Source organism: Terrapene carolina, unplaced genomic scaffold, assembly GCF_002925995.2.
Source record: "Terrapene carolina triunguis isolate 2854851 unplaced genomic scaffold, T_m_triunguis-2.0 Scaffold136, whole genome shotgun sequence".
Taxonomy (NCBI): Eukaryota; Metazoa; Chordata; order Testudines; family Emydidae; genus Terrapene; species Terrapene triunguis.
In genome coordinates, this window is record NW_020664487.1 from 4,030,459 (window position 1) to 4,057,539 (window position 27,081).

The 27,081-nt window shown below is 40.5% G+C and overlaps 1 protein-coding gene across 5 annotated transcripts in view; it reads left to right on the forward strand.

Moving 5' to 3' along the window:
• RUFY3 (RUN and FYVE domain containing 3) overlaps positions 1-27,081 on the forward strand; it is a 72,429-nt gene that overhangs the window by 18,694 nt on the left and 26,654 nt on the right. For all 5 annotated transcript variants that reach the window (XM_024215879.3, XM_024215881.3, XM_024215882.3 and 2 more), the window contains exons 2-5: positions 17,236-17,409; positions 21,333-21,450; positions 24,069-24,170; positions 26,012-26,135. In XM_024215879.3, coding sequence (XP_024071647.3) covers positions 17,236-17,409; positions 21,333-21,450; positions 24,069-24,170; positions 26,012-26,135 — 518 coding nt within the window. The remainder of the gene's footprint in view (positions 1-17,235; positions 17,410-21,332; positions 21,451-24,068; positions 24,171-26,011; positions 26,136-27,081) is intronic.

Sequence of the window (27,081 nt, forward strand, 5' to 3'; positions counted from 1 at the left end):
AATGGCATGAGGAATAAGAAAAAGATGCCTGTGTTGCTGTGGTAGGAGGAAACCTCTGATATGAGTTAATCTTATCTGTGGAGGCCAGATTACACCAAGGTCAAATAATGTCAGCAAAAATGTAGCCACAGTGCTACAATGGGAACGGTAAGTTCCCAGATCCAGGGGTTTGGCTGTGACAGATGTCTTGTTTCCTTTTGTACGTTCCTACTTTTAAAGTTTAGTTTAGTATTTCAGATATTAGCTTGGTTGATGCAGTGATGTTTGCTTGGAAGGAGTTTTTGTAATTGACACTTTGTGGCCAACTTCATGATCTTTAAGGCATTTTTCCTTTTTCCCCTTAATATACGTGCAGGAAAGCTTTGATTTTTGTTTGTGAAATTCTCAGTTTTGTTTATACAGTCTACCCTTTTTAGCCTGTTATGACATTTTTACTAGTGTCGTTGATTATGTAATTTTCCCCACTCTGTTTCCAGTCTCTTCCTTTTTTTTATATAATTCCTTGCTGTGAAAATGTAACACACAATTCACAGTTTATGATACGCACAGATGTTGAGTGGACAAATGTGAAATATTCATAGACAAATGCAAAGCAATTCAGACTTTCTTCATTTGTTATTGCAAACAGGAAAATTAGGCCCATTTCTGAGAAAATTGCTCAGGGTTATAGTATCTGAGATTATTTTTTTAAGTGGAGAAGGGACCGATTTGAGACATAAGATACGTTTACCTAGATAACAGAAATTAATAGTGGTTTCATATTTTAATAGAAAAATTGGTATTTTTTCAGTATTGTGCATAAATTGAAATGAGAGGACAAGTTTCACTTGATGTTGTGAAAGAAAACTTTTTAATTTTGCATAACTTTAATGCTGAGTAGTCTGTTAACTTCCATATTTCCACCGTGCATATGGTTGCAAAAGGAAAAGAAAAGGAACTGAATAACACCAAATCTCTTGGATTTTTTTCAAACCCTTTATTTTTCCAACCACTCTTAGTGTGAATTCTGGTTGAAATGCACCTAGACTTCTTGTCTTCTCCAGCTTAGTCTGTAGATTCCCAGATAATTTTTGTCTGCAGTATTTCTTTAATCTTGTATACATTGATTATTGGCATTTTAAATTAATGTTTCCAGGTCAAGCATTTCATAGTAGGTAATAACAAGCTGGTTTAAAGGCCCTCAGATTAACTTTTGCTTAAATCCTGCATCATGTTAATTTCATTTTCCAACATGATGGTGGGGTTTTGTTTTTGTTTGTGTGTCCTTTTTAAATATAGCATACCTTTCTGGTTCTCCTTTATTAGGGCCATAATAGATATGTACAAAATATTTATTTCCATTTAAAGCATGTTCAGAGGAATGTGAATCTGACATAAAATTTTAAGGCTGTGTAACACTTTTTTGGTAAATTTCCATGAGGACTCCTATTCCACAAATGCCAGAGCATTGTACTAAATTGTGGCAAGCCATTCTCTTACATCCGCATAACACAACGTTAGAAAATACGGTGGGCCTGGGCAGGTGAGCCACGGAAAATAGAAAGCAATAGCAAATCGTTGTGGAAGCCACAGAGCCCAATGCTCTAACATGTGGACTTAGTACAACAGTGGGAGCCTGGCTAAAGGTCCTGTCACACTCTGTGCTGAGACCCTTGATATCTTTGAGTAGGAACTCAAGCAGAGACTGGTTATCCTGTGCCCCTGCGTTAGTTTTTAAAAACTACAATTTTGAAGTCTGCTTGATTTGAAATATATACCGTATATACTCGTTCATTAGCCCTTTCGTTTATAAGCCGACCCCTCAAGATGGTTAGGTAAAAATAACAAAAACTGTATGCCCTTTCATAAGCCGACCCTATATTTCAGAGGTTGGCAAACTTTGGCTCCTGGCCGTCAGGGTAACCGCTGGCTGGTTGGGACGTTTTGTTTACTTGGCGCGTCTGCAGGCATGGAGCCCCTGAGCTCCCATTGGCTGGGAACGGCGAACCGCGGCCACAGGGAGCTGAGGGACTTCATGACTGCAGATGCTCCAGGTAAACAAAACGACAATGTATTAGATATTCAATTCAATGACTCCATAGAGTTTAAAATAATCAAATTTTGGTGTAGACCCTTTTATAAGCTGACCCCCGCTCTTTGATGCGTCACTTTTTTACCCAAATTATTCGGCTTATGAATGAGTATATACGGTAGGTATTTGTGTGTGAGACAGTGCTATAGGATTTTACTCCGCTTTTTATGAGGGGTATATATGGGATATTTAAATGAAGAAACTTAAAGGAATACCTGTCCTGGGCTTTAGGCCCTGTTGCTGTCCATTTCCTCCCATCAGTCAGAAAAACATGTAATTCAAAGCAGATATTTCATTTAACTCTGTTCTTCCCACTATGTCACAGGCCACAATCCCTCTCTCTCTCTCCCCCCCCCCCACCCTTAATTTGTAGTTAAGTCCTTCGTGTGTGTGGGGTGGGGGGTTGAGGCTGTGCAGTGCTATGGAATCTCACTACTTTTCCCCCATATGGTCTTTTTGACCAGTTTGTCACAACTTACGTTGTCTCTTCTTCACAGTATACAGGCCAAGGTAATGAGTGATGGGTTTGGGAAAGCTTTATGCTAAAGTGGATAGCCACAGTGGGCTTGGGCCTGGGCACTGGCATTATAGTTTCCTGGACTTAAAATATTTTAAGGGGTTTCTATCTCAACCCAAGTCTGTCTTCTTCATAATTTCGATTTTTAGAAAACTGTACACAGCTGTTATGTAATATTTCTCCTCACTAATTGCTTGTAAAAAATTGGTATATTAGCAGTCAACAGAGCTGTTAGAAGCTTATTGGACACTCAGTCTCTTTTGGGTTTTTTTTTAATCTTATTTGCTTATGAAAATGCAGCTCTTTTTAATGCCCTCATATTTTCTGCTTTTTAAGAATTTTTGCTTAAGGCCTCGTCTCATACAGGAGAACATATGTATGATCAGGTTCCATTATTAGCAGCACTACTTATTATGAGTTTCGGTATATGTGACCTTTTAAGTATTGTCTGCTTTAGAATCTTAAAGGAAAAAATTGCAAATTTGAATGATCACCCCCATAAAGGCAAGGGGTAGGACAAAGGATTTTTTTAATGGAAATATATGTGGGCCCTTCAGTAGTAGCCACCATTTCATAAGGTTCTTCGTAGCAGAAACGAAATGGTGGCACAGAGGACAGCTGCCCTGTCATACACACTCATTCTCTCATTGCCTGTACATTTCCTTACTCGTTCAATTAATGTTTATGAATACTTTTTAATCAAGATTGAGTAGAATTTATCTAAAATCATCCTTGTACACTGGACAAAACTGTCTTTACAAATTGTGTTAAGTAACTAAAGGAAAATTTTAAAAATGCAGACGATTCTTTGACACTAGTGTGACGATATTGGGGGAAAAAGATTTCTGATGAATGCAGTACTGTGTACTGCAAAGGAGCCACTTATTACTGACTAGTAGATATATTAAATGTACACACATTGTCAGAGATAATCGTTTGTGACTGGGGGTTGCTTCAGCTCATTCAGCCTTTTAGTTTTCTAATTTTTTTTTAAGCAGCATGCATGTGTGTTCTGTTGCACAGTAACTTTAACCCCATACTTCTACTGTGTATTAAAGTAGCAACACCTCTCTGATTAGGAAAATAGATGAAGATACACTTACTTACAGATAATTTATTGTATTTATAACGTATGTAAAATGTCACTGTATTTTTCTCCTTACAACACAGGCAGCATTGATACTTAGTATATTAGATGGTTTTAATATGAATTTGTCCTTAAAGCTTTTTTCTTCCTGCACTTTCCCGAAGAAAAGCTTCACAGTATGCTTATTTTTATCTAATATTAAAAATACATAACATTAGACTTTTCAAGAATTTAATTTGAACTGTGAAAACTTTTCAGTTCAAGACTGGAAAAAATAAAAAGTCTTGATCTTTTTATACTCTGAATTGGGTTGATATACAGTAATTAAGACTTGGAACACTGATGATGATGTTGGCAAAAGTAGAAATGCTGTTAGAGATTCCATGAAGATGAAATAGTCATTTAAAAAATGAATTTTAAGTATTTTCACTTACTACAGCTGTCCCCAGCATTCACAATTTTGAGTGTTTCCTGTCTCTTAAAAAAAAAAAAAAAGTTTCTGTTCCTTTTTGCTGTGTGAGAGACCCACACAAGTAGGGGAAAACTGATAACACGGAGTTAACATAGAAACTGACCATACACAAAGTGCTGTCAAGTGAACTAAGAAATAAACAAGAAACAAACAAAAACACTTTGCTCTAAATTTGTTAAACTAATTTTGTGTGTTACTTGTAGTAATAAGATTTTAGACAAAAGTGTAACTTTGAAGTTGATTCAGTCACTTGCTCGCTCACTCACTCACACGCTCTTTCTCATGAATTTGGTTTTATGCAGCGAATAATGGTCCCTTTAGCCTCAGCTATCAGCTCAAATCTATGCAGCTCCTGTGCTGCTCCCTGCTCTGAAAGTGAATAGGATCGATGCCTATGGTGGTGTGTGAAAAAATTCCCTGGAAATCTGTTTTTATTTAAAACCCTAGCTCAGGGATGTCAAATATATGGCCTGTGGGCCAGATTTGTCCCATGTGATGCCCACCAAAAGGTTTCTTGCACTTTCCTTTGAAGTATCTAGTACTGACTAACGTAATCACACAGAATACTAGACTAATTGGACTTCACTGATGTGACCTGATATCGTGATTCATATGTTAGAACCTATTGGCCTTCAGGGATATTTTTGTGCATTAACAGCTAAAGAAAACGGTGGAAATGTCAGAAGGTCACTGCAGGAAGGCACACTATAATATCTAACTTTTTAAAAAGCGATAAGAAATCAAATCTGTTGTTTGTACAGTCATCAGCAGGCATGTAGACCAGACGATCATAATAGCAAAGCCTCGGGTTTGGTGGAAAATACCTTATGATGTCGTAAGTTTTAGATGTGGGGGTCCATGGGAACAGAGAGGATTGGGGGAAAGAAAGCAAATATAGAATTGGAGATTCACAAGTGTCTTGTACTATGCATTTGTTAGATGTGGGGGATGACAAAAATCAAAGCATAGGAAAAGGAAAAAGTGTATTATCAATCTGCTGATGCCTAGTGGACATTTTTCTTAACCATTGTATTTGGAAATTTTTAACATTGTGGGTTTGTTCCTCATTTATTCTTTATTACCATGAACATTTGCACAAAGAAGGAATGAATCTTTGTTTAATCATCTACTTCTGCTGGTGATGTGTTTGTGACTCAAAACCAGTGGAATTCCTTTACATGTATGTAAATAAGGATTACGGAATTATTAGGGGCTGGGGCTGTTCTTTACCCATGCATGTAAATCCTATTAATTAACAAGAATGACTAGACCCTTTTATGATTTAAACTACAAAACTGTATCCAGTAGATATTAGGCACGTTTATCTTAAATAATTTCATTATAGAAAGTGTTTCCCACAAATATTAAATTACTGAATGACACTAGCTTCAATACTTATAACGATTCTGTCCTATGAAAATGAAATGCAGTTTCACTCCATTACACTCAATAGATGCAACAGATTTGCTTTAGAATAAGAAAAACTGGACATCTGGAAAATACAAGAATTCAGGTGTAAAACTAATTTCCAAAAAAATGATTAGAATGAGCTGTTTAGTTTTAGAATGTGAAGGTTGGTCAGTAAGAGTATGTTATGGAAGACTTATCTTCTGCTCAATAATTTTAGGATCTCTATCACATTTTCACTATATTTTATATGCAGGGTATGACTGTCTTTGCTATTCACAAATCAACACAGTTTCTTTGGAGGAGAAGGTTAGCTGTAGCTTTCTGGGGGGACGGGGCAGGAATGAGATCTTAGTGGAATGTGTACTTTGCTCAGTACCTTGCTGGAGTTTGGCATATAAGAGGGAATTCAACCTTCCTTACCCGTCAAACACCCAATATAACTGCAAATTTGCTCTAGGAAAAACTTAATGTAAGTATGAAGCCCAGAATCATGTTGAGTATATACACTCTTGTTTGGTAACTTTGTTTTCTGGTGTTGATAACAGAGAATTACGGAGCATGTTAAGACAGGTTTCCCCCCCCCCTCCTCCCGCATCCTCATTTCTCTGCCAGGATCTCTACCTCCACCCCCTTGCCTATCAGCTGTCTACAGAATTGCATCACAGAGTAAGAGACATTTTATTATGGAGATGTCAGTGCACCCTCATTTCTGTGACACAATTTAAACTGTGACATGATCGAAGTCATCTTGGACATATCTGCAGCAATTGGAAATCTGAGTTATGGTCCTTTCTATCCTAATTGGTTTTACATGCATTTTATTCTAAAAAAATAAACCCCAAAATGCTTACAGGGCTTGTTTTTCGTTTGTAGGAATATTTAGGTGGTCATATGGAAAGAGGACTGAGGCAGATGCTGAAGTTGCATAAAGTTAAATATGAGAACTTCAGTACTTAGATTTGTATAGTTCTAAAATAAAGATACAGCTTTCTAGTTGGATTTTTTAATTAATAAATGCTTTACAGAAGTATCAGCCTTAAGGCTTAAACAAACATATATCTCCAAACCTAACTATGCAATAATTGCTTTCTCTTCTCTAATAAAGCTTTGCTATATTACTTTGTGCAGACTAATAAATCCTTTTGAATTACAAATCTCTTACTACTGCAAACTGAGTGTTGTATTACAGAAATCTCTCTTCCGTTTTCCCTTTCTTATATCTTGATTTTGATTCTTTCCTTTAGATCATGGCTTGCATGACATTTTATCTTTCTTTTCCTTTCTTTTTGCTGTTTGCAAAGACTCTTGGGAGGATTTGACAGATTTGGTGGAGCAATTGCGTGATGATACTGAAGGTGCGTGCCACACCAACATCTTTCAGCTATTATTTCCTCTTTTAATTGGCTTTGAATGTGTTACTTTGATCCTAAGCACCAGCTACAGTATTCTTTTGCAATGGCAATATCTGTGGCTCTGCAAATATGCTTGTCTGATTGAACTGGGTTCACAGTCTAAATATACTGGACTAGTTGCCTTCTGATATTGAGGTGTAGTTACTACTGTTGGGGTTTGAAAGAAAATATCTTCAGTCACTATAAGCATATGTGCATGTATTTTTGAGTTTGACTTACTTACATTTTGAAAGGATATTGTGAAGACTTTTGGTTCCAAATTTGCTCTAACTTGACGTTGGTCCCATCTGGATAGTCTTGCCTTCTAAATTCTTTAATTTATTTTTTAAAAAATAATGAAAAACAAAAAGCAATTGAAATTGCTTAGTAACAAATTAGTATCTGTCATACCTCTCAAATAGCTATGGTTCCTGTGTGTAAAGACTTAAAATGAAGATGAGACAATAATGGAAACTGTAAAAGATGTGGGATTAACCTATTTATCTTGATGAATGCTGTTTTCGGCTGTCATCTTCATGAGCCAACAGTTATATTACCTCACCCACTTTCTCTCTCTAATATCCTGGGACCAACATGGCTACAGCAACACTGCATACAACAATTGTAATGTAAATTTACAGGGTAGAGCAATATAAATCAAAGCAGTTTAAATAATTGATTAAAATCACTTGAATTTTAATCAGTTGTGGATTTCTCATGTTGAGGTTTTGTAAAACTAACTTGAAAACTTGTGCTATTATATAACAAAATTAATTACAAATGCTTTTTGAAAATATAGTGATAGGGTACCTTATTTAGATGTTATAAAACAGCTTTAGGCAAAAACCAAAAGATTAATATTTTCTTAGTGAGTAAAATCTTTGTAACTTAAAACAAAATTGCTTCAGCGTTAATTAATTTTTTTTTAGACTTTAAATACCTTAGCACAATAATTGTGAACTCTTTTATACACACAGGCCAAGTTTTTGAAACTAGGAGCCTAAAGTTAGGCTCTTAAGCCCAAATTTAGGCACCTGAGGATGGGATTTTTAAATGTACCTAAAAGATTTAGGTGCTCAGGTCCCATTATCTTCAAACTGCAGACTGTTATAGATCAGTATAGCCTTGTTGAAGCATTTCAGCTTTCTTGACTTGTGGAGGCTCAGTATATTGGAAGGTAACGTTGGTTGCAAACATAGCACAGGCTGATTACTTATCAATGTTGTGTTTTGATTGAGTTTGTGGTGTTCTCATAGTAAGGATGTTAATGAGATCCTGGATTTGTCTTTTACAGCCTAGATGAGCATTTTAAGTGTGAAATCTACAATCTGAAATTCTACTAACAATTAGGAAGCTAATTAAAGAAACGTATAAAATATCTAGTTTAGCAATTTAAGATTATAAAACGGGAAGAAAGTAAAGAACTCTTCACATGTAAATAAAATATCTTATTAAATAAGAAAAATTGATTTTTATAGACGGCCAAGATTTTTATCTTCCCTGATTAATTTATAGTAGTGAAGGCAAGATACCAAGGCAAGCTTGATGGTGTGTGTGTATGTGTGTGTGTGTGTATATATATATAGTAATTAATGGAGATATCCCATCTCCTAGAACTGGAAGGGTCCTTGAAAGGTCATCGAGTCCAGCCCCCTGCCTTCACTAGCAAGACCAAGTACTGATTTTGCCCCAGATCCCCAAGTGGCCCCCTCAAGGATTGAACTCACAACCCTGGGTTTAGCAGGCCAATGCTCAAACCACTGAGCTATCCCTCCCCCCAAGATATATCCTCTTAAGTGTGTAACGGTGGGTTTTTAACTTCTTTTTTTGTTTTTGTTTTAGGAAAATATTTTATTACTGTAAATGACCCAAAATATCAATAGATGTTACAATTACATTGACTTGACATACACCTCTACCCCGAGCCTTACTCTTTGCTGCTTCTTATGAATGGTGAAAATCAAACAGAGCTGCTTACAGTGATAGTGGCCGTATGAGAAAAGTTGCAGAGTACTTGGGTTAGATCTAAGATCTTGAACTTAACTATATATATACAGTGATTTTAGCTGAACTGTGCTTCTTGTAGCTTAAGCAGTCATGTGTGTTCCAGCATGAACTGTAGGCAGTTCTATAAATCCCTCTGGGTGTTCTAGTTATATGAAAACTCTGTTCACTTGAACTGCATGCTAAGGCTGTCGGTTAGAGTTTTGAACAATGGAACAAGGTACAGTATGTTATGTGAATTGAATCTATTCAGGGGGTTAAATAATATAGAAATAGTAGCAACATGTTACCTATGAAGTTGTTCTGTACAGTTTCTTTGATTTTCCATTAGCAATTTATTTGTGTTGTACAGTAGAACCTCAGAGTTACGATAACCAGAGTTATGAACTGACCAGTCAACCACACACCTCACTTGGAACTGGAAGTACGCAATAAGGCAGCAGCAGAGACCAAAAAAACGCACAAATGCAGTACAGTACTATGTTAAATGTAAGCTACTATTACTAAAAAAAAAAAAAAAAAAAAAAATTTGACAGGGTAAGGAAACTGTGCTTGTTTCATTTAAATTAAGATAGTTAAAAGCAGCATTTTTTTCTGTAAAGTTTCAAAGCTGTATTAAGTCAATGTTCAGCATAACGTTTTATTCAACCTCCATTCCCAAGGTGTTCGTAACTCTGAGGTTCTACTGTAAATAGAATCTCTTGGGGGTAATTGCCTTGTTATTCCATACTAATTTGATCAATGGATTCAAAAAAGTACTATGACACGACAGTTCAATATTGCAGTAGTGTTTTGGTATTACATTGGGATATCACTGAAAGAGCTTCTCTTGTAGAGCGACTGTCTGATTGCAAAGATATAAGCTTCTGTTTACCTACAATAGCTTGGTAATCAGTCATTCCCAGTGATGGGAAAGTAATTAAAAAAATTGTGATAATTTAATGAGATTTAAGTAAAATGTAATATATTCATTCCGTATAGGGGGTGGCTCTTTAAAGGAACCTCACATCTTGTTCAGTGGTGAATCATAGAACTGGAAGGGACCTCGAGAGGTCATCTAGTTCAATCCCTTGTATTCATGGCAGGACTAAGTATTATCTAGACCATCCCTGACAGGTGTTTTTTGCAACCTGCTCTTAAAAATTCCCAATGATGGAGATTTCACCACCTCCCTAGGCAATTTATTCCCGTGCTTAACAACTCTGACAGGAAGTTTTTCCTAATGTCCAACCTAAACTGCCCTTGCTGCAATTTAAGCCCATGGCTTCTTGTCCTATCTTCAGAGGTTAAGAACAACAATTTTTCTCCCTCCTCCTTGTAACAACCTTTTATGTACTTGAAAACTGTTATCATGTCTTCTCTTCTCCAGACTAAACACCCAATTTTTTCAATCTTACCTCATAGGTCATTTTTCTAGACCTTTAATCATGTTTGTTGCTCTTCTCTGGACTTTCTACAATTTGTCCACATCTTTCCTGAAATGTGGTGCCCAGAACTGAACACAATACTCCAGTTGAGGCCTAATCAGCGCGGAGTAGAGTGGAAGAATTACTTCTCTTGTCTTGCTTACAACACTCCTGCTAATACATCCCAGAATGAAGTTCGCTTTTTTTGCATCAGTGTTACACTCTTGACTCATATTTAGCTTGTGATCCACTAGGACCCCCAGATCCCTTTCTGCAGTACTCCTTCTTAGGCAGTCATTTCCCATTTTGTATGTGTGAAACTGATTTTTTTCTTGCTAAGTGGAGTACTTTGCATTTGTCCTTATTGAATTTCATCCTATTTACTTCAGACCATTTCTCCAGTTTGTCCAGATCATTTTGAATTTTAATCCTATCTTCCAGAGCACTTGCAACCCCTCCCAACTTGGTATCGTCCGCAGACTTTATAAGTGTACTCTCTATGCCATTATCTAAATAATTGATGAAGATATTGAACAGAATTGGACCCAGAACCGATCCCTGCGGGACTCCACTCGTTATGCCCTTCCAGAGTGACTGTGAACCACTGATAACTACTCTTTGGGAACGATTTTCCAACCAGTTATGCACCCACTTTATAGTAGCTCCATCTAGTTTGCATTTCCCTAGTTTGTTTATGAGAAGGTCATGTGAGACCGTATCAAAAGCCTTACTAAAGTCAAGATATACCACATCTACTGCTTCCCCCCTATCCACAAGGCTTGTTACCCTGTCAAAGAAAGCTATCAAGTTGGTTTGACACGATTTGTTCTTGATAAATCCATGCTGACTGTTATTTATCACCTTTTTATCTTCTAGGTGTTTGCAAATTGATTGCTTAATTATTTGCTCCATTATCCTTCCATGTACAGAAGTTAAGCTGACTGGTCTGTAATTCCCCAGGTTGTCCTTATTTCCCTTTTTATAGATTGGCACTATATTTGCCCTTTTCCAGTCTTCTGGAATGTCTCTCGTCTTCCATAACTTTTCAAAGATAATTGCTAATGGCTCAGATATCTCCTCAGTGAGCTCCTGCAGTATTCTAGGATGCATTTCAAGAGATGTGAGACTGAAGCTCCATTTTCTGGAACAATCAATTAAGGTCTTGTTGAACCCTGAGGAGATGAACTTTAGAATTCTGCTAACAAGCAATCTAGCGTTGTCCAGTACCCCAGCTAGCAGACCAGCAACACTGAAAACTAGCCTAGAAAGACGGTACTGAGAAAGGACCACTGGTACTATACTTCCCAGGGGTCAGCAGTGACCTAGCAGGCTTCCTGAGCAGGCATGGCAGTGGCCAACCATGACTGATCACTGCAGAAGTCCATCATAAAAGCTAATATTTTGTCAGTGGGGGATTCTTGTAATAGATTTGTTTGCCACAGAAGGCAACACCAAATGCTCAAACTATTGATTCAAAGAGACGTGAGGTCGGGCTCATTACTAGATGCCTTTCACCTTTGGTGGTCTTGAGGATTCATACGCCTTCCTATGATTTCCCTAGGATAATATCAAAGATCCGACTGGATTAGGCTACAGTCATTCTGATAGCGTCTTACTGGCTGAAACGTTCTTGGCTGTCAGACCTCTTGCAGATTCATAGATTTATAAAGCCAAAAAGGACCACTGTGATCATCTAGCCTCTCATATCTCCCAACCTGCCCAGACATAGCCTCTCAGAGCCAAGGTCAGATCCTGCAACCAGACCTGATGGCTTGGATGTTGACTAGTTGAGCACTATTGACAGAGACTGCTTTCTGGACATTCTCATACAAAGCAGGAACTTTCCATGACGAAGATGTACTCCTCAAAATGGAAAAGATTTTTCCATATGGGCATTGCAAAACAATATGGATGCAGTAGAGGCCTGCAGTATTAAAGACCCTAGACTCTATACTGCTGCTGAAACTGGTGGGACTGGAATTTAACTCTCTCAAGGTCCACAATATCAGCATGACATGCTTTGGTGTAGATCATGTGGCCTGCCCTCCAGCCCCACTGTTAGGATGCCTTAGCAACACAGGCTCTGAATTGCAAGGGAACCGAGGATAATGGCCATCCTGTCCTTTATGCCCTCTATGGGATAACAAGGAGACACAAGGGCACATCCTTGATCCTGATGGACAGTGCTATTCAAAACAAATTCTGGACTTGCATGCACGAGGCTCATGCACACATACAGTGGGATGTGTACTAACCGCAACATCTTGAAGAATCACAGTTACTGTTGAGTAAGTAACCGTTCTTTATTTCTGACATCACTAACACTTCCCTTCGATTTGGGAAGCTCAAGACTGCATCGATCCATCCAAAGTAAGGAATGCCACAGACTGAAAAAATATTTTCAGATATGTGGCTTTGTTTTTAGGCATGTTAATGTTCTGCAGAGAGTCTGTGAAACGTTTGTAGACAGTCAGTGTTGGGGTTGTGCTGATAGTCTCTTAATGTTCTTAGTTGGCATTTGTGGTCCTGGTGCCTGGATTGGAGGCTGCCATGTGTTTCTACTAAGTTTTGCTCCCTTTTGAAAATAATTTGGATGGAAGTAACGATAGTGAGGAAAAATAGTGCATGTCTGGTGGTGTGTGAGGTACATTATAATAGCTGCTTTTTCCTTGTGTGTGTGTAAATGTAATATTTGTGAACAGTGTCAGCTATGAAGCCTTCTACCCACAAAACAGGTCCAGAACAGGTAATGGCAGTGCATATGTATCCTCCCCAGTTCATAGGTGTAATTCAGCCCTGACATGAAGAGAACATCTCTTAGGGTAAAGAGGTAATTTGGTTCCTATGCCCATTCAATTACTGTTTTGCAGTAAGGGTCAGTTAGTACTTATAGCAGTGTCCACTGGGAATTGGAGTGAGATCTGCTAATCCTTAATGTTAAGAAAAAAACAAAAAAAATTCTTAACCTTCTGAATGAATGGAGTTATTAGGTCCGATGAGGTGTACAATCCCACACTGGAGAGGAAGGGGCCAAGGAGGCTGCTCTGGGCCCACGTCACACCTGCAAGGCATGCACCGGCTGGTGGAGGAGCTTAAAAGGGGAGCAGAGTAGCTCACTTGCAGGAAGCCAGTGGAGGTGACCTTTGCTCTGAACTCTGCAAAAGGAGCACTATGGGCGGCCCAGCTGCCAGAGCTCCTCTCTACTGATGGTCTGCCCAACTTGCTGAAGGAAAAGGACTAGATATTTGCTAAGTTGAAGATTTCTTTGATTTATTTTGTTTTACGTGTCTTTGCTGTTTCCTGTTGCGTGGAACTCCAGAGTGCAGGACTCAGTGACCTACCGTTGGACATTGGAACCCGGAGGAGAGGGTAGGCTCAGGTTCCCCTACCCACCCCTATGGGGCTGGAGGAAAAAAGTCTCTTCCTGATACTAGAGACTGAGGACCAGAAGACCCCACATTCTAGAGAGTCCCGCCTCTGGGAATTCGGCCAGGTGAAGCCTGACGCCCCTTGTTGGTCATCAGAACTAGCGTTTGTTGGATTCTTTACATACTCCGGAAGACATGGACGCAACTTGTGGCCCAGCCAGAAGTCTGAGCCTCAGAAGGGGGCAGACTACTGCAGTGCTGGAGCAACTATCAAGAGCGGGGCACCAAGACAGAAGAGCGCCTGTAATGCCTGATCACTAGGCAGCACCTATGGGGGAGCAGAGCCTTTCACACTAGATAACATGAAAGATACATTTGCTCTTTCATTAACAGGCCTGTTCCATACCAACACTCCTGGAAGTGCATAGATTACTTTGGTGTGTTGTGGTGAATTCATGTTGAAGTTTTGTTCCCGTCGTTATCCACTGGTTAAAGGGAAAATGTGAAATATGGTTTTCCCCTCAGATTTCCTCTTCCTTTTGAAGTAAATGTAGCATGAAATTTGTAATTTGGAATATTAATGATATGCATTATAAGAGAGGAAATAGTGTTTTGGATTATGTTACTACTGCTTAGGGTTTTTCTATCCAGGTACTTAAATGGCTTCCATCACCATACGTAGCTGAGCAGCTGTCAGGTATTTAAGTATAGAAATATATAATCTTGCTTCAGTTTCAAATATTTGTTTTCTTCACTTGCTTGCTGAATATGTGCATGCTTCTGTAGGGCAGAATACCATTCAGTAGAGACACTTAGTGATCTTCAGTCATTTCTGCCACTAGGTCTACTAAAACTACTAACAAAAGTGGTGAATGGGCAGATTGCATACTAAGTGGTAAAGGGTATGTCTACACTGCAATGAAGAATGACTCAGGCTCACGGGGCTGTTTCATTGCAGTGTAGGCTTCCAGGCTTGGGCTGGAGCCCGGGCTCTAGGACCCTCCCACCTGGTAGGGTCCTCAAGCCTGAGCTCCAGCCTGAGCCCAAAAGTCTACACAGCAAAGAAACAGCCCTGTAGTCCAAGCCCCGTGAGCCCAAACCAACTGGCAGGGCCAGCCACGGATGTCTAGTTGCTGTGTAGACCCACCCCTTGTGCACGTAGAGCTTTATAACAGGTAGAATGTGCCTTACAAAGAATGGAATCCCTTGCCCTGGGGAGCTTTTAGTCTAAAATAATGAGAGTACAATTCAAATCTGAACACACACAGTGGTGGTTGATCATTACAGCTGGAAAGCTTTGCAAAAAGATGTATTTCCAGGAACGTTTTGAAGCAGGAAAGAAGAGTGCTTAGGGACATACGTTAGTTGGCACGCAGTTCCAAGTGAAAGGGACAGTATGTAAGAAGGCAGAGACACAAAGGAATAGTCAATGGGTGGAAAGTAGGCAGCTGGAAGGGGGAGTGTAAGAGCTCATCAAGGAAGTGATGTTGGCAGGAAAGGAGTTGTGAAACACGTGATTGCTTTTCCCCCTATTAAGGCACTGTCTGTGCTAAAATATAACAATTGAGGGACCCAGTTACAATAGTGAAAGTAATACTGTAGACGGGACTGAAACCCATATATGGGCTAACACTTTAGCAATCCAGATTTTCTGCGTAGTGGTACGTGACAACTTTTCATCCTTGTCAGGGGACAGTCATGTCATACGTAGGCTCCCTGGCTTTTTTTTTTTTTTTTAAGATTATAGTGTGGATGGTGCTCTAAAGAGATGGGCAGAGTGACAAAAAATGATACTGTTTGAATTGGCATTTTGGATGGGCTGGAAGGAGGAGAGGCCTGAAAATAGGAAGTTTTAGTAGTTGAGGTGGGAAATAATTTGTCCATACTCTCGTTCTAGCAGTGAGAGGAGAGTCCGTCTCATAGACGTTATGGTCAGAAGGGACCACGTGATCATCTAGTCTGGCCTCCTGCACATCGCTGGCCACAGAACCTCACCCGCCCACTCCTGTGATAGACCCCTAGCCTCTGGCTGAGTTACTGAAGTCTTCAAATCATGGTTTAAAGACTTCAAGTTACAGAAAATCCACCATTTACACTAGTTTAAATTCGCAAATGACCCAGGCCCCATGCTGCAGAGGAAGGCAAAAAACCTCAGGATCTCTGCCAGTCTGACCCAGGGGATAATTCTTTTCCGACCTCAAATATGGCTATCAGTTAGACCCTGAGCATGTGGGCAAGACCCACCAGGCAGATACCTGGGAAAGAATCCTCTGTAGTAACTCAGAGCCCTCCCCTTCTAGGTCCCATTGCCACCAGTTGGGGATTTTTGCTAGTGGCAGTCATCAAAGGGCCACATGCCATTGTAGGCAGTCACATCATACCATTTCCTCCATAAACTTACCAAACTCAGTTTTGAAGCCAGTTTGGTTTTTTGCCCCCACTGCTCCCCTGGGAAGGCTGTTCTGGAACTCTCTTTGGTTATAAGATAAAATAAAAAGCCTGAATGAAGTGGGGATGGAAAGGAGGCAAAAGAAATTAATTGCAGTTTGACTAGTTGGTGGTCACAAGAAGGATGGATTTTAGTAACATTGGTGTGATGGAAAGAGTTCTGAGTGGGAAGCAACTCAGTTTGGGGTGTGTTGCAGTTGAATTAACAAGAAGACATCAGAGTTGGAGATGTGAGACAAGACAGAGGATGATAAATTGGTGGATAAATCCTTAAGAGGAAGAGGAGCATGTTTGCAAATATCAGTAGTGCTCAGAGCAAACAGGCTTTTTAAATTTTAAACAATTCTCTTAAGTCTCAACTGTGTGGTGCTTTTGATTATTCTACATGGGCTCAAACTAGAACTTGAAGGATCAGCACAGTACCACCCAGAGGCCTTGCTGTTCATATTTTGTTTTTGTATGTACAATATTTTGCTTTTTTAAAAAGATTCATTCTCCTATATGTGTGTCACTTATAGTTTCTGAATTGAATTTAGAGTTCCTTGTCTTTGAGAGAGGAGCAAATTACAAGCAAAAGTACTCTTGGCATTTAATTGCCTGCCTCCTTCTATTCAGTCTTTTCTGGATGCAACAAAGGTACAACCTCCTGCCAGATTACATGAGTCCTTAGGGCAAGTGAGGCTGCCATGACATTCAGTAATGCATTATAAGACATTAAGTAAACTATTAATGAATGTCTTCCAACACTGTTCCTTTTAAGGTTCATTTAACTAATTAAATATCAGGGCAGCTTCAGCATATGCCTGGTTATCTTCGTATCTGTATATAGTTTTCCAACTTTGCCAATAAAGTTTTTTTAAAAAGCCTTTGGTCAATTCTGATAGAGAAATTTTTTCCTAACAAAAGGCCTGAGTGGTGTGGCTCAGATTAAACTGGGCCACTGCCACTTGAAAAATGTAGCCCTTAAATTCCTTAGTTTTGAAGACCAAGGAAATAGAAAGATGATACACTGTACTAAAAATAACTCTTGTTACCAAATGCTGTCTTTTGATTTCTTATAGATCCTAATTATCTCATGGCTAATGAACGCATGAACCTGATGAATATGGCTAAACTGAGTATAAAGGGGTTGATTGAATCAGCACTTAATCTGGGCAGAACACTAGATTCTGACTATGCACCTCTTCAGCAGTTCTTCGTAGTGATGGAACACTGCCTTAAACATGGCTTGAAAGGTAAGAATGTGCCTGTAAATGCCTACCTGACTTCTCTGCGTTGTGTGTGGGGGGGGGGGTATGAACGCCAAGGATCGTCGTTTTCAAAATCTAACTTTTTAATTTTACCTTCCAAATTAGACTAAATAAAAGACAGATACTATATTGCCACATTTTTCTTAAGCAATGCTTTTAAAATGATGTACCAGTTTTACAGGTAAATAGTACAATCCCTTTGGAATTATACATTGCATTCTGTGTGATAAATTAATCAGTCATGATTGATGTTCTTATGGTGAATGCCAGAGGCATTCGTTCCCATCAGCTATTTATTCTAGTAATAATAATGAAAAAATTGACCTTTAAGAAGCAGAAGGACAGATGTCCTACAAAGACATGGTGTAAATTAAAGTGACTTCAGAATGTCCTGTGCTATGGAGTTTTGGTACGTATATAGAGTCCTTGTAGTACATAAAATAAAATGGACTGCCGCTCTAGCATACCTGGGGTATACGCAGCCACAAGGGGGACAAGGATTCTTAGGTGGCTTTACACTAACTTTTTGCCCCTCTGAACCTAGGTACTGCCAGGGCTGAGCCAATCCCCATTGCAAATTTGAGTAGCTTCAAGACTGCTCTAACTGATGCCAGTGAATGCCCATTCCCAAGGGACTGTTCTGCCAATCATGATTGCTCACATGCATTGTGCTCCAGACTACCCACCATGCCAGCAGGGCCAGAAACGGCTGATGTTGGACTGGTTACATCAGCCCACAGTTAGGAGAATCCTCAGCTGCTGTTGCAAGGCAGTTTTAAAGTCCTCTTGTCCCCGTTGAAGCGCTGAGGATCTGACACCGTAGATTCCAGCACCTGATAAAAGAATAAATTTTTTTCATGCACCAAGCCAAAGAACTTGTACTCCTCAAAGGAACCAACACAGATGTGTTGTGTTATGTGGTGTATGTAGGTCTTTTTTCTCTTAACGTTGGGGAAACATTTGAACTGGTGATGTATTTTTCAAGCCACTGTTTAAATTTCCTTTTTCCAAAACCTAAATCCCAAATCTTCGAAGGTGTGTACACAATTTTGTGTGTGCCAGGCTTGCATAATGGAACATCATTGTGCGTGCATATAGGTGTATATATGCACAAATCCAAAATTACATGCCCAGTTGGCAGTTTGGCCTTAAAAGCCAACATTATGAACTACAAGAACACTGTATTATTTTAAGTGAGCACTTTAAGTACGTTACATGAGTTGAATGATCATTGGATTAAAAAAAATCTTAGCTAAAATGACCCCAACAGAAAAGACTTAAGAATTCTGAAAATAAATAGGAGAGAGATTTTGACTTCCCTTTCATGGAGGGAGTTGCACAGAAAAGACTGTAACCCTGGGAGGCTCAGCCTCTGGTCTGATTTAAATATGATCTTGAAACGATGAACAAAGTCAGTCCATTTGATTTCATTTGACCTGTGACGACATAAATTGAAAAAATCTGCTCCTGGGCATAATCATCTGTAAGGAGTGTGTAGGGTTGTCTTTTACAGTTTCTTGTAATTTTTACATCAATTTTGTTCAATGTGGATTGAATACAATTGACTAGGAACTGTTGCTGAATGATTGGTGAGAAAATTACTTCCTCAGCAAACTTATGATGCCCTAACTTTCTGTTCCTCCTCATGCATTAGAAATGTAGTATTGTTCCTCTTGCTTACTGTAGACTGAGCTTTTCTCATTAGTTTTGTTACGTTTGTAAACTTCAGGGTTCTGTGGCTTAAACCTGAAGTCCACTTTTCAAAATGGGCAAGCAGTGTGTATTTGATTTTATAATCTGTATACCTAATCAAATGTTAAACAGTCTTCACTGATTTTTTTTTTTTTACTGCCTTTATGAAATATTGTTACTTTGTTGAAACGAAAATTGCAGTTGTTTTGAAAAATGGACAGGAGGTTGTGTAAATTCTCTGCAGCTTCTATAAGTACCTCCTGCAAAGCTATTCTAGTGGTTTACAATAGTACTTATTGAATTACTAATTATTATGCTGGCTGTAGTAGCAGTCTGCTTGGGGGATTAATTTCCCTTTTTTATAACAGTAGAAGAACATCAGCATTGCAAAGTGGGGCTACAATGCAGGTTTAGAAAAATTAACTTGTCGCATCAGTAGTGAGTGAAAAAATTTCCATCATGAGTGTGGATGTCTAAGCTATTAACTTCTGCTTTCAAGTTAGAAACAGAAACAAACTAGTTATTGTTTGGATGGTTATTTTCAAAACCCTAAATGTTGTCTACCCAACTTTGCAAAAAGACGGCTTCCTTGAATCGAGTGCTGTCCATAGCTTTGGCATGAACAAATTTTGGATCAGTTTCACTGCTGCTGTTCAGAATCCTATGAATAGTTGTGAAATTGTCAACCAAATTAATTTCATGCTGTTGCTGCTTGAGAAAGCTATGCGCAAGGGTGGAGGCAGGTGTTGGGGAGAGGCTATGGGAGGGGTAGAGTAGTGAAGACCCTACCCTTTGAAGGAGTGTTGGAGGCTGAACAGGAGAGTAAAGAGACAAAGCTTCCAGTAGCTAGAAGGGATGGAGTTGTTACTTACTAGCATGATGCTGATCTGACAGATGATGCCACCCCACACCTAGAAGAAAGGAAGGCCCATGACAGCATCCTGGTAGAAATTCTAGCCCAGCAGTTGCTATTGGTGAAGAGGCTAGGGTGCTCACCTGTATGTTGTTCTGGCTCTCGCAGGTGGGCCCCTAGGTACCATATTTGGTATCTGCCTTTGCTTAGGAAGTGTCTGTTTCAAGCCCTGAGCAAGTGCAGTGTCCTTATACATACTGATAGCAATATCTCCTATGCGTGAAGACATAAAAAGCAATCAGTCACACACTGGGCAAGTAGTAAGTCTAATTTTCTGGTTCTGAATCTATCCCTGAACCCAGCTGTTTACAGGAAGTTAAATATAAATTGCAGGAGAGCATTGTCAGTAATAATTCTGAAACCAGAACTTTCTAGAGGTCTGGACTGGAGCACCCTCCTGTAGCAGATTGTGGCATGACTGGCACACCTGCCTCAGTTTCTTCCCCCCACCCCCCAGAGTCCCCAGAAATAGTCTACGGAGTCCTCCGAAGTATAAAGATAGTCCTTGTGGGGTTCATTTATTACAAAAGTTCCATGAACATAAATCATAACCAAGGTCCCACAACCATCGCCCAGATTTCCCCAGCATAGTCCAGATGGTACATTCAGTATACAGCTCCAGCATCCTTCCCCAAGCCTCGGCTCTCCAGCACAGCCCTTTCAGCTAGTGTGCAGCCCTGCTCTTCCTGGTGGGACCCCTCACAGTCTCTGTGTTGGGAGCATCTCTTACTCCCCCAGCCCTGTCATGGCTCCTCTGGGTCCTGGTCTCTGGCCCTGGAGGTGTCAGTGGATAAGCTGCACAGCCCTTCCAGCTGATGTGCAACCCTGCCATCAACCTTCTCCAGCTTAGAGCCAGCAGGAAACTCCCTCTGCTTCTTGCTCCTGCCTTCAGCCTCTTCCAGTACTGGCTCTCTGGCTTGAGGACGCCAGCCAGCAAACTCCTCTTGCTGCTCTCCCACCTTCAGCCTTCTCCCGGATCCCAGACATACAGTCTCTTCCCAGGGAGGGCCTTCAGAAAGCTTTCTGCTCTCTGCAGCTTTCCTGAGAGACCCTCTCCTGAATGATTCTCACCACGGCTTTCCCTGACCTTACAGCCCCCAGGTGTCACCTTGCCCTCCTTAATTTGCCAAATGCAGCCTCTGCGCTAGCATAGGAGAGCTGGCCCTGCTTCATTTACTGGGCCAGACACTCTGGGTCAGTCTCACTTCTGCTTTTAGTTCCACTTTGAACAAATTTGAGAATGTATTTAAGACAGTACAGATGCAAGAGAAACTAATGGTCTATTTATATCTTCTTGTTCTAGCCAAGAAGACTTTTCTGGGACAAAATAAGTCGTTTTGGGGACCTCTGGAGCTGGTAGAGAAGCTTGTTCCTGAAGCTGGAGAGATCACAGCAAGTGTTAAAGATCTGCCGGGGCTTAAGTAAGTGGAATCCTGGGTATGTCTACACTTCTTCAGTAAAACACTCGCAGCTGGCCCATGTCAGCTGGCTCTGGCTCACAGGGCTCAGGCTGCGGGGCAATAAAATTGCAGTGTAGACGTTCAGGCTGAGGCCTGGATTCCAGGACCCTGAAAGCTGGGAGGGTCTCAGGGCCTGGGCTCCAGCCAGACCCTGAACATCAACACTGCAACTTTACAGCCCCACAGCCTGAGCCCTGGGAGCCTGAGTCAGCTGACACTGGCCAGCCGCAGGTGTTTTATTGCAGTGTAGACCTGTCCCCTGATCTGTTGCTTTCCAGGCAGAATCATAGAACCATCGGGTTAGATGGGACCGCAAGGATTATCTAGTCTAACCCCCTGCCAAGATGTAGGATTTGTTATCTAAACCATCCAAGACAGATGGCTCCAGCCTCCTTTTGAAAACCTCCAAACGAAACATACCCAGTTCTTTCAGCCTGTGCTCATATGGCTTCCATTCCATCCCTTTGATCATCTTCATCTTTGTCACTCGCCTCTGGATCTTTTCTATACGTTGGTGACCAGAATTGGACATAGTACTCCAGCTGAGGCCTAACCAGCGCTGAGTAAAGCAGTACTGTCACCTCCGTGACTTGCATGCTATGTCTCTGATAATACAATCCAAAATTGACTCAATGCTGTAGGGTTTAATTGTAAGTAAGAGATAAAAGTGAAAGCAATTAATAGGTCTTTATCTGCAGCTTCTAACCAAAACAAGCAAAGGAATTAGTGTTGGAGAGGATGTTTTCTCTTTATAAAAGAGCAAGGGGGCTTCCTGAACAACTGCACGCTTAGTACTGGCAAGAAATGAATGATGATATGTGGAGGGACCTTATTGAATCTTTCACTCTAGCTCAAGAAAAATGGCATTAAAGAGGGAGGGATTGAAAAAAGAGGGAGAACATTAGATAGGAATTTTCTGTGATACCTTGGAACACTGGAGATAGAGGTTGATTGACTTTTTGTTAAAATCCTTTTCTTTTAATTTAAATAAAAGGAAGACTTGGTAGTGACCCAAAAGGCAAACAAGATGTTAGATTGCGTGAGGGAGACAGAATAGTTCTGGAAATAAAGTACCTTTATATTACATAGCAACCTGAGATACTGTGTTCAGTTTTGCTTCCCCTTTTGAAAAAGAATATAGCAGAAATAGAAAATAACTACAGAAGTGCAACAAAAATGAATAGAGGCGTAGGAAAACTGCCCCATGAGGAGGAACTAAGTATTAAGACCGCTTAGTTCAGAGAGGAGATGAATAGGCAACGTGACACAGGTACATAAAATAACAAATCATATAAAGTATCTCCTGTATTCATAACTGAGGCTCTAATCCTGAAAGTTGTTCCGTGTGGCTAGAGCCTCATGCCCCCTGATTTCACTGGAGTTCTATACGGAGTCTGCCTGCATGGTACAGCTTGTAGGGTCAGGGTGCATTATTTACCCTTTCCTTTTATAAGAGAACAAGGGGATAAACAATAAAATTAAAAGGCGACAAAATTAAAAACAGATTAACCCAAAAACTCCAACCTTTGTACACATGTAAACTGATGGCACAAAATGTTACAAAGGCCCAGAGCACTGTAGCATTAAAAAAGAAAACATTCAAGGATAACAAAATATCTTCGGTTACACTAGCTGGAATAAGAAAATTAAGGCTTCCACATGCTTCATGATACAAGCCAGTTGACTAAGGCCTTGGCTACACTCTGGACTTCACAGCGCTTCCGCGACAGCCGTTTTCACACCCCTGAGCGCAGCAAGTTGCAGCGCTGTACAGCGCCAGTGTAGCCAAGACCTCAGTGCTGGGAGGTGAAAAATAATTTCCCTCTAATCATGCTACTGTTTATATGAGGGATTTACACCTTCCTTTGAAGCATTGGCCACTGGCTGCTCTACAGCATATCAGACTAGGTGAGCCATTGCTCTGATCCAGCATGTCAGTTTCTACGTTTCTAAAACCGTGTACGTTCCACTTGCTGGCCGAAATGGGGGAAGGAGGCAAGCGTGAAAGATTAACTCTCCGAACCATAAAACATTCTTGTGTGATACGTTCAGAACTTGACCTAGCATTGAGAGAACCATATTTAATCAGTACTCCAACTCCCCTGTTTAGCTCTTCAACAGGCTGAGGATTGGTTACCTGAGAGATATTTGGGCACCCACACTGTATTAAAGTCCAGAATGAGTGTGGCTGAATTGTTCTATTAACTTGCCTAGTATAACAATTGCGTTTGACCCATTTCTATATCCATGCCCCATTACTTGATTTCTCTGAACGTTTCCGATAATCTGTGTCTAGATAAGTATTGCTAGCTCTCTGCAGAAACCGCATCCAAGAGGAGTAAAAAGGGAAGATGGGAAATAGAAGAAAAAGACAAATGATTGCATGGATAAACACTGAATGTGGGCACTTGCAGTTTCATACCCAAATTTCCACCTACAGTAATTGCTGAAAGCTGCAACTTTGAGATAATGTGTAGATTGCAGAGACTTCAAGCAAAGTAAGACATTCAAGCTTTGTGTGAATATATATGTTTATAATATGTGAGTAATTTCTTTGTTTTGTTTCTGGGCTTTGGTAGGACGCCTGCGGGTAGAGGAAGAGCCTGGCTTCGCCTGGCCTTAATGCAGAAGAAGCTTTCAGAATACATGAAAGCTTTGATTAACAGAAAGGATCTTCTCAGGTGAGCAATTCTTTCTCTCTTGAATCTGAGAGTTTCGTTTCATTCTCTGTCCTCAAGTGTTGTAGGTCCACTCAAAAGGACATTTTGTAATGCATTTTTATTACTCTGCAACACTGGAGTAACAGCTATACTTGTACTTCTGGTTTGGGACAGCTTGTTTTGAGGGATGGGGAACTGTTCAGCTTTCTGCTTGCGATGCAAAAGCCATTTTCTTCCAGTGTGATAATAACAGCATGCAAAAGATCCAAACATTTCATTTATTATAAAGAGGTGCTGTAACACAGGTAACCGGAGTAAGGGGTCTGTATAGTGGGGAGGCAGTGTTGTTCAGTGGATAAGGCACAGGGCTTTTGGCAAGTCACATCACTTCTCTGTACCTCCGTTTCCCCATCCATAAAGTGGAAATTGTCACAGAGTGCGCCTCTCACTGCTCGTCTGGCGCTACCTCCTGGTCCCTCTGGGGATTAGCTCTCGAGGTCAATGCCCCTTCTGTGGTTGGCACGCCATCGCTCCGTCCATCTCTGGTCTGCAGTTCCTCTCTCTCTCCAGGAACCTCAGTGTTGTCCTCTTCTTGACTCAGCCCTCCATCTATTTCACTCAGCGTTCCTCTTCTTCTCCCGCTTTCTGGGGTACAGTCCTGCAATTCTCTGTCACTCCCACAGTGACCCAGGCAGACTTCCCATTCACTGCCTCTCTAGTGCCACTTCCCCAGCAGCGGGTAGGACAGCCCAGGCCCACCCTCTACTCCGGCTTCCAGCCAGGGAACCCTACAACACGCAGCCAAAATCTGCTCAGTCCCCAACCTTGCTGCGTATTCCCTGGGCTGCTTCCTACTCTTGTGGCTCACCCTTCCTTCTCCCAGGGTCTGCCAGTTTCACACTCCCTCCTCTCAGGGAGCAATGCTGGCTATAGACCTCTGCAGCCTCCAAACACTCCCAGGGAGTGACTGCCCTTTCCCAGCTGCCCAGCCCCATCTGTTGCCAGCTTCCTGGCTTTGTAGGCCCTGCCTCTTCCTTCCCAGCTGAGCCTGTTTACAATCGATCCCTGCACCCTGGCTCTTCCTCCAGGTACAGGCTGTGGCACTATTAGGCCTATGTGGTCACCCCATCACAGCAATAATGATACTCTGTAAAGTGCTTTGAGATCTATGGATGAAAAGTGCTAAGTAGTATTGCATAATTGAATGCCTATTTTTCTTTATGAGGTTTTAATATTTTTGGCTTTATGAATATTCATTTTTTAATTCCTTCAGTTATCTTGAGTGGGGGTGGAAAAGCTTGAAATTACCACTAGGAAAATGTAGGGTGGTCTATTGTCAGAGGGGAGGTTTATAACAGAGAAAAATTAGGATATGCAACTTTTTAAAAGTTTAATATTAGCTTAGCATTCATGACTCTTTTGCTTTTAATTTGAAAAATAAATGAGTGATATATTACATCAGTCAAAGCTGGAAACCCGAGACCTGTCTGCAGTAACTTACCATGTGCAGGATATACCTACAGAGCTATCAGGCCTCCCTTATGTTGGGCCTTTGTCTCACATTCATGGCTTAGCAAGTTGAGAGGTCCTCCTTTCTAGATCTCTCTCAGGTCAGAGCAGCAGTATGTTGATAGAGCCACGTACAACTGATGTATAGACTGTCCACTAGCTGCCGGCCATCTAATCAGGTACGAGGGGAGGGTGTTAACACTTTATTGTTGTCTTAGAAGATCACAGGGCAGGAGTGTAGTGGGTAATAGAGCTCATGCCAATTTATCTGTAAGTGTCTCTTCAAACTCCAACTTGTTTTTTAAAGGTTTTAGTCATGTAACACTTACTGTCTCTTTTGGTGCATCTTGCAGTGAATTTTACGAGCCTAATGCTCTCATAATGGAAGAGGAAGGTCACATAATTGCTGGCCTCCTAGTAGGGTTGAATGTCATTGATGCAAACTTCTGCATGAAAGGAGAAGACTTGGATTCACAGGTATTGGATATTAATAATCATCATAATACTTAGCTGTTATAAGTATTTCTGGGATGAATTGCACTCACTAAAATTATGCTGGTTTTTGATTGTATAGTTTTAGATTATACCAATTAGTTAAACAAAGGGAATACTGTAAGTATTTGCTTCTGGGATTGTATTAGTTCCAAACAGTGACACTGGGTTTTGCAGGATAAAAAGTGTCTCTCTTATTTGCTATTGTTTTTTTCTACCTTCCTCCTACTTAATATTTGCCACTGGAGGTGAACCTTTTGTACTTGGTTTCTACATTTAGATGTAACATCTTTTTTACATAGAAGTGCTGCCACAACACTTTCCACGGCTACCTACTGTGCAGCAATGATCTGTCTCTACACTGGCAGAGTGCCACTGCCTCTGTTCCCTTTGTTCATTTATTTTTTTAAATGACCAGCCTGAGAGACCATCCCTTCTGTTTCTCTTTGCTGCTGCTCCTCATTGTGATCTGCATACAGGCCACAAACAGCAGAGTGAAACTTACTGCATGGCAGAGGAGGAGGAAGTGAAAACTGAGAAATGAAGCTGGAGAAGAGAACTGAAAAGAAGGGGGGAATGCTGTTCTGACCGGGGTCAGGAGTATTAGTTTTTCGAAAAGCATGTGTCAGGAAATCGTTTATAGCTGATAACAAAAGGGAAGTAAGTTAACATGCATGTCTGATTCAGCTTATGTAGCTGGTGTGTATAGGAGTGTGTTGATCAAGATCTGCCGTCGTTCCCTCCTTCCAGTACTCCACTTACATTGCAAAGGGTAGCAACTTGACCTTCTACTTGAGCTCATCCTTGTTTTTATCAGTTCTGGGTAGATTGTTGGTATAATGGATTTATCCTAGATTGTAAATCATAAGAAATGCATTGATCTTATAAACACACCAGTGACACTGAAATTGTGTAGGTAAAAAGAGTAATA